This window comes from Galleria mellonella, unplaced genomic scaffold (genome assembly GCF_026898425.1).
Source record: "Galleria mellonella isolate WM207_F2 unplaced genomic scaffold, CSIRO_AGI_GalMel_v1 utg93, whole genome shotgun sequence".
NCBI lineage: Eukaryota > Metazoa > Arthropoda > Insecta > Lepidoptera > Pyralidae > Galleria > Galleria mellonella.
The window spans coordinates 838,319-850,734 of NW_026442176.1; the positions used below are offsets into that span (position 1 = coordinate 838,319).

At 33.7% G+C, this 12,416-nt stretch overlaps 1 protein-coding gene across 1 annotated transcript; it reads left to right on the forward strand.

The window, feature by feature from the left end:
* Positions 1-5,852: 5,852 nt before the first annotated feature.
* Positions 5,853-11,426, forward strand: LOC113516960 (metallophosphoesterase 1 homolog). Its single transcript, XM_026901470.3, has 7 exons — positions 5,853-6,151; positions 6,226-6,418; positions 6,494-6,635; positions 7,124-7,290; positions 8,045-8,127; positions 8,528-8,815; positions 9,306-11,426. The coding sequence occupies exons 1-7, from the start codon at positions 6,032-6,034 to the stop codon at positions 9,462-9,464; spliced, it is 1,152 nt and encodes a 383-aa protein (XP_026757271.1). The 5' UTR covers positions 5,853-6,031; the 3' UTR covers positions 9,465-11,426.
* Positions 11,427-12,416: the final 990 nt, after the last annotated feature.

The window sequence follows — 12,416 nt, forward strand, 5'->3', positions numbered from 1 at the left end:
TCAGGTACTTCTCTCCACCCTCTTAAATTTGGCCAATTTTTATTAAAAAATAAAATTGCGAATATTCTTTCGGATGGTGTTAAGCGAATAGGCCGTAATAAAATCTCAGTAGAATTCACGTCTGCAGCAGATGCAAATGCCTTCCTATCTAATAACGCACTAGTTGAAAAAGGTTACTCTGCTTCTATCCCAACATTCAATGTCACACGATTGGGAATGGTCCGTAACATTCCAGTAGAATGGACACATGAAGACATTGTTGAAAATATTAAACTCCCAACTGGCTGTGGACAAATCCTTAAAACTAGAAGATTGTCAAGGAAAATTTCTACAGATGAATCTACTGAATGGAGACCGACACAAACGGTAGTTCTGACTTTTGATGGACAAACTTTGCCAAAGAATGTTTTTTGCTGTTATAATTCCCTCCCAGTAGAATTATATCAATATCCCATTGTACAATGTTACAGCTGCTGTAGATATGGTCATACAAAGGATAAGTGTAGGTCAAAACCTAGATGCTTCAAATGTGGCCAAAATCATTCAGCTGCAACTTGTGTTATCACAGAAGCAGAAGCTTCTTGCCTTCACTGTACTGGTCATCATTATGCCACTAATAGAAATTGCCCTGAGTTCCTCAGACAGAAAAACATTAAAGCTATGATGGCAGAACAAGCAATTTCTTATGATGAAGCCTGTAAAAAAATCCCTGCAGTTACTCGGTCATATGCAGATGTAATAGCCCATCCTCCCCATAGTCAGTCTTCTTCAAGAATCTCTTCTCAGATATTTCTAAAACCAGATCAGAACAATCTATGCAAATCCCATACAACATCATATAGAAAAACTGTTATATATAGCTAAATCCCGCCCTACCTTGTCACCTGGATATGACCGCCAATCACATAATGAAATTGTTAATAGCTATGTGTTTCCCTCTTTCATGCAAAATGGCAGTGCTCTTACTAATAACTCCCTTCCCCCCTCCATATATAGAAAATCGCCTCGAGAAACTCCATATATTTTCTAATAATTAATATGTTAACCGCATTTATTACTAATAATAATATCTCTATGCCAGACCACGTTGCAAATAAAATTATGTCTCTTATTAATATAAACTATCAAAATGGCTCTATCAGTCCTTCAATGGAATGCTAGAAGTCTTCGCAACAAGAAACATGAACTATCTTATCTCACTAATAAATACCACCCTACAATCCTATCCATAACTGAATCATGGCTAAAGCCTGGTTCAGTTTTTAATCTTGCTGGATTCTCCAGCTAGAGATGACAGAGATGGCTATGCTGGATCTGTCATCTTAGTTGATAACAATCACCCTTGCTCCCCTATTGGTCTCCCCTCTCATGATGAAAATATCAATGTTGTTGCAGTTAGAGTTTTGGATATTTCTGTTATTTCTATCTACATAGCTGACCCCCGTCCCTCCCTGATTTCCTACTTAAAGCAAATACTTTTGAATGTACCACCCCCTATTCTCGCTCTGGGTGACTTTAATGGACACCATTTCTTATGGGGCTCTGAAATGTGTGACAACTTTGGATCACTGCTGGCAGAGCTAGTAGATGAACTTAACCTGTGCGTTCTTAATGATGGTTCCCATATACCCGCAGAACACCTCCGAATCAACACAAAAGCTGTGTCGATATCTCTTTGTGTTCACCAGATATAGCATCTCTCTTCCATTGGTCATGCATCTTTGTCGGTAGCGACCATTTTCCCATACTTTTAATCTTCTAGACTGGCAAAAAAATCTTGCTCCATTATTGAAATATCGTACATCTGCGGCTAATTGGGAATCATATTACAAATCGGTAGAGGACAGATCTACTATTTTACCAACAATAAATAAAAAGAACATTTTAGATGCCTATTCCAAATTGATAGAAATGATTGAAAAGAGCGCTAATGAAAATACACTTAAAAAACCTAGTTTCAAAAAACCCCATTAATATGTTCATGCACACAAATGATAACGACACGTAATGAAGCAGATCACATATAATACAAACATGACGACTGTCAACCTTTTTGCTTTCGACACATAACAGCCAAAGCAAAGCGTCTGTTTCATAGAAGAAGCAGGAAGGTTGGAAACGATTCTGCATAGCCTTTCGCCAAATACACCTTCAAATCTGGTTTGGCAAAATGTCAATGATCGTAGCGTGTGCACCTCGATTTTCGCCAGCTATCTCAGTAGAAACAGCTGAGAAGCTATTTGAGATTTTCAACAGCCCCAGCTCAGGAGGAATGTCTAAGCGGTCTGAGCAGTCCTCCAACCGGGATTGACGTCATAGAGAATCATTTAAAATGGAAGAATAAATATTGTACTATCTAGCGTTCAAGATTCTGCACCAGGGATTGAAAATTTACTCATTTATTAAAAATGCTGGTCCAACATTAAAACAATATTTTCTTAATTTATTGAATGCTATTTATACGTCTAGTGAGCTTCCTGGTAGTTGGAAAACACAAATTATCATTCCTCTTTTGAAACCAGGCAAACACCCAAATAATGCAGAGAATTACCGCCCCATCGCCCTATCATCCACGCTTTTAAAAATTTTAGAACACCTGATCAAAAATAGGCTCGAATGGTTGGTGGAAAATAATGATGTTCTCCCAAAATCCCAGTTCGGATTTGAGGGCTTAGTACACTGGACAGTGTGGGGATATTAATAACAGACATAAGGACTTCATTTGTTAAAAATCAGTCCGTAATAGGGGTATTCCTAGATATTTCAGCAGCATATGACAGCGTTCTTCTTTCGGTGCTCAGGCAAAAGTTGCAAAAGCTGAACATTCCAGCAAGGATGATCCATGTTATATGTAGTATTTTAATGGAACGTCAGGTTGTCACGAACCGATGGCCCCCAACAGACGAGAACTGTCTGGATGGGCTGACGCAGGGATCTGTTTTAAGCCCTCTATTATTTAACATCTACACACATGATTTACACCTTTCATTGAACGATAATTGTCGTGTTCTCCAATATGCAGACGACTTAGCACTATATGTCTCTGACAATGACATTATAGCCGCCATATCCTCCATGCAGATCTCCCTTGAATCTTTAAATACATGGCTCGAACTTCACGGTTTGAAACTATCAACCAAAAGTGCCGTAGTTGTGTTCTCGAAAAAACGCTCTATTCCTGAACCCTCCTTGGAAGTTGCCGGCGTCCTTATCCCTACAAGCAAAAAAGTTAAATTTTTGGGCGCGTATTTGGACTCAAGACTAACAGGTGTGCCCCACTTGGAATATATTATAACCAAATGCGAAAAAAATGTGAACATATTAAGAGCACTTTCTGGCGTCTGGTGGGGTGCTCATCCATACAGTCTGAAACTCGTATACAACGCCCTTATAAGAAGTGTGATGGATTATGCGACATTTCTCCTGTTACCGTGTAACAAAACAGCTATACGTAAGCTAGAGACTATTCAATCTAAATGCCTGCGTATCATAACGGGATGTATGAAATCATCACCTCGCAATGCCCTTCAGGTAGAGTGTGTAGACCCCCCTATTCTACTACGTCAACAATATTTATCTGACAAATTTTTATATAAAACATATTTCATTAATACTCATCCCATATCGGCTACTGTAGCAGAATTAGACAACCTTCTTCTCAATTCTCATAACCCTCCCCCAATTATCAAAAGTTATAGACGAATGAAGGAATTAACAGAAGTGGCCCCCATAAATAGGGTTTCTAAGTGGCCGCTATTTGAATGCTCTTTTCAAGCAATTATATTAAACCAAACATCGTAATAGACACTGGTATACATAAAAATACTATTGAAGCAAATTCGGAGTTTAATTCATATATTGGAAAATTCTGGCCAAATTACCACCGGTTTTTTACAGATGCTTCCAAACAAACAAACTCACGTTTTACCGGTTTTTGTATTATCAAAATTCGAAAATATCTATGCAATAAAAGTTTTTTTGCTCGGTATTTACCGGTGAATGTTTGGCTGTTTTAGAGGCGTGCAACTTTATAGAAGCGCACAACATTTCTAAAAGTATCATATTCTCAGACGCCTTAAGTTGTTTGCAATTACTGAGCGGAAACCAATTTAAAAATCGATTTCGAAGTACCGTTATTTTAGATATTAAATCAAAATTAAGAAAGTGTTCAGATAAAGGTCTGGAGATAGTTTTGATGTGGATCTGCTCATGTAGGGATCTTAGGTAATGATTTTTCTTGCTAAATTTGCAGCCAATAATGGTGGAGATCAGAAACACGATAAAATCGTCTGCAATGACCTTATAGCATGCCCATTAAAAGACCTCCGAGATGCGTGGACGAATAGTTGGCGAGATTCGTCTAAAAACACTAGCCGATTTTACGCTTCGATCCAATCAATTATCCCTATTAAACCTTGGTTCTTTAGACACAAAAGGTTGCCTAAGTCTATCATTTCTATTTTATGTAGACTACGTGTTGGTCATTGTTGTTCACCAGTATTTTTGCACAAACTTAGAATTAGAGATAACTCTATTTGTGAATGTGGTCAAGAAGATGGTGATGTAAACCATATTTTTTTTGCCTGCCCTTTAAATAGTATAAGCCCATTATACCCACAACTTGTCAAAGAACAAATTCCCCAGCCTACTAACTTAAGTAATCTTTTAATTATTTCTTTTACTGAAAACCCCAATATTTTATGGATTATGGTAAATTTTATCAAAAACAATAATATCAAACTATAAACTCTATATTATGTATTTATTTTATATATTCATAGAAAACATATATTTAAGATTTTTGTATTGATATTTATTACTGGCTCATATTGTGTTGTCTTTTTCAGCTTTATACCAAAAAGTTCAAAATTAGACCAATTATTTAGTTATAATTTCTATCTCCAGTACGAGCCTCTTATACATGATGCTGGCAGAAATGGTCGTAAAAATAGCGACCGATTGCCATTAATGAAAAGAAGAAGAAGAAGAAGTAGGTAATGACGGGATTCTCAGTATGTATATATCATCTATGGACGGGATGTCCTTGGTACCTTGGAGGATGGGACGTCCGCTTGTATGGGACTTCACCTGCGTCGACACGGTGGCGCCGTCTTACCTTCCATGTACATCCAAGAGGGCTGGTGCCGCCGCAACACACCAGGAGTCTATCAAGAGCCGTAAATATTCATCCCTTGGAAATGGATATATATTTACAGCGTTTGCAGTTGAAACTCTGAGTCCGTGGGGCCCCGAGGCCATGAATCTTTTTAAAGAGATTTCATGCCGTCTGGTGGAAACCTCTGGTGACCAGAAAGCTGGCCTATACTTTGGTTAACGCATTACCATTGCTATTCAGCGTGGAAATGCAGTAAGTATCCTAGGCACTCTATCAGCTGGCAGTGATCTCAAAGAAATTTTTTATCTTTACATATATATATATATATATATTATTTTTTAATTACTTATCTCTAATTATATATCTAGGTTATTTATACATTAATGTGATTAACATGTATTATTCGAAAAATAAATTTTATCAAGTAGGTATTTATAAATTAATGCTCGTGTACCTGTTCTCATCTAGTTGCTGGTCCATAACAAAATCACATTGACGACATTGCAAGTATTTATATGAATTCACAAGTAAAATAAAGTATGCTATTTTTAAAGTACATGTTTTATATTAAATTACAAAAAATATCAAGTTATTTAAATAAACTAGGTAATAAATTATAATTGACCGTTTATGGAATACTATGTGTACCTGTGGTTGAGAGTGTATGCACAGATTAGAGAGACTATGAATTTACTGCTGTCAAATTTTGTGCTGTCAGGATTGGTTACTATCTGTGGTTACTATATTTGCTCTGTGGTTACCATATTAGTTTGATTTGTGATAATTCTTTTTGTTTCTTTTTGTAAATTTTGCATTATTGAAATTGATAATTAAAATATATAATTATATACTTATGTTTTTACTTTCGTTATTTCTATTTTTATCAATTCGTCGTTTAACGTATTTACTATAGTGATGCTTTTCCGTAGATGGCGACATAAATTGTTTTTTAACGTTTCTCTTAGACTATTTTTTGGAATTATCTGTATCTATATTTATTGTGAATATATTATTTATTACGTTACTCAAATACAAGTAGGTAATTTTATAGCTTGGGCAAGTTAAACAATTGAAAAATAAGTTCCTACCAAAGTATCGTTTTTTTTTAGTGCGGCTGGCCAATCTTGAATAAACCGCCTAATGATGGAATTCAGCCGGTATATGCCATGGTCTTGGCTGACCCTCATCTGCTTGGGTCTCGTAATGGGCACTGGCTGGATAAATGGCGCCGAGAATGGCAAATGCATAGATCATTTCAAACTGCTTTAACACTGCATAGACCTGAGGTTGTGTTTGTTTTAGGTAGGTGTATCTACTAATTTAATTTTCAATATAGATATTTTTTTATTAAATCTCAATACACATATATTTTAATAGGTGACTTATTTGATGAGGGCAAATGGTGTCCTGAGAGAGAGTTTGATGAATATGTAGAAAGATTCCATAAATTGTTTAAAGTACTAGATGGAACAACAATGTTTGCTGTTGTTGGAAATCATGACATTGGCTTTCATTACAGGTAAGAAAGTGTTATAAAAATAATGTTTGGAAAAATATATACTATGATACCATTGTATTGTAAATAAACATTGCTTTGCCTTTAGTTATATTTGATTTTTTAAATCACTTTATACCTACACCAATTTTAAGATTTGTATATTTTTAAAATAAGAAATTTGAAAGAGAATTTTGCGTGGCCGGATCTATAGAAAGTGACAAATTTCATAGGTAACCACATTTTGCATATTATGAGTATATTTATTTGATCAAATAGATAAAATTTATTTATAACATGTATTATAATCTGCAGTATATTATGTGATAAACTATTTAATTTTTAATTAATAATTTATTTAGATTAATAAATATACAAATAGCTATTATTAATAAAGTTTCCATTACCTCTTATTCTATTTGAATTAATTTTGTTCTTCTATTTTTTCTTGTAAATAGTAATTTTTATTTCAATTATGTTTGTCTTTAATATTAACTATAGTGCATTCAAAGGATAACCCCACATTTGGCCAAGAGGTTTGAGAGCAAATTGAATGCACCACCTATTCGCTTGGTGAGCATCCGTAACAACCACTTTGTGCTGATTAATTCTATGGCTATGGAAGGTGATGGTTGCAGCCTGTGCTCAAGGGCAGTCAATGAAATTGATAGAATTTCAGGTTAGATTTTTCACTATTGTTTTATCATCATTATGTCAGCCTTTAACTGTCCACTGCTGAACATAAACCTCCCTCTTGGAGGGTATTGTTAATAGTTGCCCCGCTTGGCAGATGGATTGGTAACCACAGTCAGGGGCGGGGGGTGAAGAGATTGTTAGTATTGGGGTCTAGCAACGTTGATGTTTTAAGAAGGACGCTGCTGTTCATCTCTTGTCCTCCTTTAGTCCCCTCTTACGACACTCATGGGAAAGGAAGGGGTGGTCTATTCTATGCCGGTACTAAATGGCCACTATTGTATGTTAGATTATATTGCATGCTTTAAGCCATAGGAATGTACATACAAAAATAGATTTGACTAACATATGTAATTATTAATTTAAAATAACATTTTCAAATTACACATTCTACATTAAAAAAATATTATTTTTGTAACTGTATAAAAAATTTACTTTAAATTTAGCTCATTAAAAATAATAGTTATTAACTTTTTCTTCTCCTAAAGGGTTTTATATGTACATCCCTGTGGTTTGAAGCTTGTCTATATTTATTTTATTTTAAAAAGTTATAAGTTTTAAGGGTAAAAGTAATTTGTAAAATAATATTATTTTTCAACCATATTAAATTCTTGAAGAAAGTGACTTTGTTTATTATCTCTTAGTGACTAATTATTCAAGAAATTAATTGATTTGTAGAACCACTTTCAACACATTTTTTTTTCACATAAACAATCTCACATTCATTATTTAATTTACAGATATTCTAAAATGTAGCAGTGGATCGCCATTATGTAAAGGCAAAACTAAATTGAAGAAATACAGCAGGCCTATTATAATGCAGGTAAATACTATTTATTACCTTTTTTTTTTACTTTTAATTCTATTTATGTAATTTAGTACCTACTAAAATAATGTAAGTACTTTTTATTTATATTTAAGAACAAAGCATTCAATACATCTTGTTATAGTTTGTCATATGAAATGAGTTACGATTATATTTATTTAGTGACTGGCATTGTAAAAGGAATGCTGGTGCCCATCCCTCGACCATTCAAGCCCCTTAGTCTCTTCTTACGATACCCAGGGACAGAAAGGGGTGGCCCACTCTATGCCAGGACCACACGGTAAAATTAAGTATTTATTGAGTAAAAACACAAACAACGAAAAAATTTATTCTTTCATCTTTATAATATTCATTTAGATTACTTTTCATTACTATATAAAGCTGTATTATTTTACAGCATTACCCACTGTATCGTGAGTCTGACAGCATTTGCACAGAGCCTGATGCAGCACCATTACCAGAAAGAAACAACCTGTTTGAAGAACGCTGGGACTGCCTGTCTAAGGAGTCTACCGAATATCTAGTTGAGAGTTTAAACCCACGAGCGGCTTTTGGCGGTCACACGCACCACAGCTGTGTGGTGCGTCATAGCTTTGTACCAACATCTGATCATAAGATAGAATTCATTGAGTATACTGTACCTTCGTTTTCTTGGAGGAACAGACTGGACCCTAAATACTATTTGGTAAGTGTTTAGAAAGTTCATAATGTGATGCTAAGTTTTGCTTAAGTAAGTAAATAGTTTTTAATATAGGTAATTTGGGCAACCTAGGCTTAATAAATATGTTTGTACATTTTAATGCACACATGAGAAAGAACAAAACATTGGATATTGTTGGCTCGTTCTGTCTCATGTATTAGCTTAGTGTAGATCAATAGATTCGTTTATCACTTGTTTGGCTAGCAGAGGTCTGACTGGAACATTGCCATATCTGTTTCTGTATGCTGTGCATCAGCAGCTCCTGTATTATTATATTATATATTATTATATTTTGATATGGGGGCTAAAACTACCTACTGAAATTCTTACAAAAACACGTTGCCAATTATTACGAAACTGAAATTTTGTTGTAAAAACGCGTCAAGAGCGTTTGTCATCTCAGTGGTTTTAGCACACTTAGATTTTTACTAAGTAAATTTAGTACATAGCTGAACCATTTTTTTATTATTTCCAGTTGACAGTAACTCCTGACGAGGTAAAAGTATCAAAATGTGGTATGCCCCGTGAATGGACGATGCAGGTGACTGCAATATTAATGGGTTTAGCGTTACTTGTTTATTTGAGACAATACATAGTCGCGACTAACAGAATTTATAATTATAAACAATTGTGAGTATGTTTGTAATTTTATCTACATGTATCTACATTGAAAACTTATACTGTACTAAATGTTTCTTTGATATTTATTATCTGTAAAAAGTTCCATTGTAAAAAATTTGGGAATGCCTATTGTTATATACATAGATACTTATATGTTCAATCTATAATATTTCGTGGATACAGTTTGGAAAGAACGAATAATTTGTAAATAGTTTATGATAAGCACCATGTAATATTTAGAAACCTAATTAAAAGTGGAATATTTTAATAAGACAGAACTGAATTCGATGAGATTAAAGAGTAATTATAATAATATTAGGTTATTACAGTATATTTGATATACATTCCAAAGTTCAATAAAATTTATTGTCACATTACGTAAATAGCAAACAAACACACAAGAGATAGAAAGATTTATTTGACGAAACAATCAAATATTTTAATTCATTGATACCAAATTTGCGCGCATGTGTTGGAATGTTCGCCCAAAGTAAGCAATCGACTTGTATTATTTATGGATTAGTAATGTACTACAAACAATAGCTTCAAAAACCATTATCTAGATATTTTAATCTAATGAACCCAATATTATTCCCGGAATTTTCATGCAAATAATATAATAATTTTTAAAAAAATATTGTCAAAATTGTAAAAATAATTATGAGACCTGTCGAATATATCTTATTCTCATTTTGTACTTATAATGTGTAATACACATAAAAATAAAATACAGCGAATTCTGTACTTTAATTTTTCTATAGTCATAAGAGAATGTTCTGTACAACGGAGTATGTATGTATGTATGCAGTGGAACCCACAATAATAGATTTATGTCAATCATTTTTATTTATTAAATGATTTTACAATAACATAAAATAATGTTATCATGTTAATTAAAAAATTCGTTTATGAATTTTACATTTTTACCGAATACAATATTTATTTGTCTTTTTTTTGTCCATGTTTTACATATGTCCTTTAGTATTTTTTGAAAACCCTACAAAAATTCCTTCTTGGGCTCTTAGATTAAATTTAATTATTTTCTTTTTATTTAGTACAAATGCATTTTTTCTAAAAATATTAAATTATTTTATTAAAGGAACATATGTCCCCCATTTTTCAAAAGGTGGTTTATTGTTTATAGTTAGATGGAATTTCATTTAAAATATAATTGGCTATATGAACAGCTTCAGCGCAAAATGTTTTTGGTAATTTAGATTAACATACAACAAACTTTTTCCAGTAATTTTTTTTGTTCTTTCCCTCAGCTACATGCTGGGGTGTGTATGGTGCTGAAAATGGTCTAGCTAACCTATGTTATTAAGGTCATTTATAAGTTTTGCCAGGAGCCTGAAAGAGTATCTGTTAGGTACAGAAGCATATGTTTTTCCATCAGGTTTTTCCTTTTAATAAAATATTGCGTTAAGCTGTTTTCATGGATTGGAATAATTCTATGTCGAATGGTTATTTAAGATGTGTATTGTTTGAAGACAAAACAAAAAACGAAGAAAATTTGATTATGACAGATTTTTATGACATTATAATTTTTTATGACATCTAAAAAAAGAACATTGAATCTGTATTGATTGAAGATTTTGAATCATTCGTAGCCCGCTCGAAATCCTTTTGTTTCGTATTTAATTTTTTTTTCTGTGCTGGATCATCGGTTAAGTTTATGTTTTTGTTTTTTGTTAATTACACCTGCCAAAAAACTTTCATTATATGAAGTACCTAATGAGTAATGGTAAGTGTTGCAACTATTGCTCTACTATTTTTTATGTTCTGACAATATATTTTTGTATCTGCCTCTTATACCTTTTCAGAAAATCTATTAATCCGGAATTGGCGGAATATTTTTAATCCTACCCTGCCTAATTGATCAAGATAATATTTACATAAAAAGAAATTTTCAATCAAAATTATATAATGTGTACTACTATGTAATAATAATATCCAAACATGTCTTTTTAACTTTTTTCGAAAAAAAATCTATTGGCCCTTTTTCGTTTCTGTACTAACGAACTTGTTTGGAGGAGCAAGGGATTGTTAGTAATGCGGGCTACCAGTCTCATTCCTAGAAATATACCCTGTTAGTTTGACCTTCACATGGTACCCCCTGGAAACCATAGTGCTGAATTCTAGGTGAATTCATCACGATGGGCTAACTGACCTGCCTTTTCAAAAGGTTACAAATTAATATATTAGTAAAATAAATATTACATAAAACAACATCAAATTTGTACTCCAATAACTACTCTGCATAACATTTGATATTATAAACATTAAAAGAATAACTACTATAGATTTAAAGCAACAAATTGGCAGCCTAATTATACCATTGCAAGGATTGTTGGAAAATATCAAGGTCCTCGCATACATTGTTATATTTTCTGTACATGCGGATAATTGGATACGATAAATTATTATTACAAATCGCTATATACTCGTAAAATAATTTTTGTATTCTTTATTACCTGTACGAAATGAAACATGCCTCAACAATGTGTTAGTGCCCCATGTATAGTTTATTATTTTATAGAGAGTGATGAAATCAGATATAGATCTTCTATTGATCATCCTCATATCAGCCTTTAACTGTCCACCGTTCTTTTAGGGGGGAAAGGGATTGTTAGTAATGCGGATTATCAGTACCATTGCTAACAATATACCCTAACAGGTCGACCTCCCCGTGGTCCCCCCTGGAAACCATCGTGTTGAATTCTAAGTGTATTCATCACGATGGGCTAACTGGCCTGTTTTTTCATCCTCACCTATCATCCCTCACTGGTGCCCCGCCAGCGTATACAGATAGCGCAGGCGGGGTTACCATATTCATTATTCATAAAAAAAAAAAACTGTCCACCGCTGAACATAAGCCATAAGCTAAGAGTTTTGTCAGTAGTTGTCACGCTTGGCATTGGATTGACAATCGCAGTCAGGCTTTAGAGATGTTTTAAGAGGAACG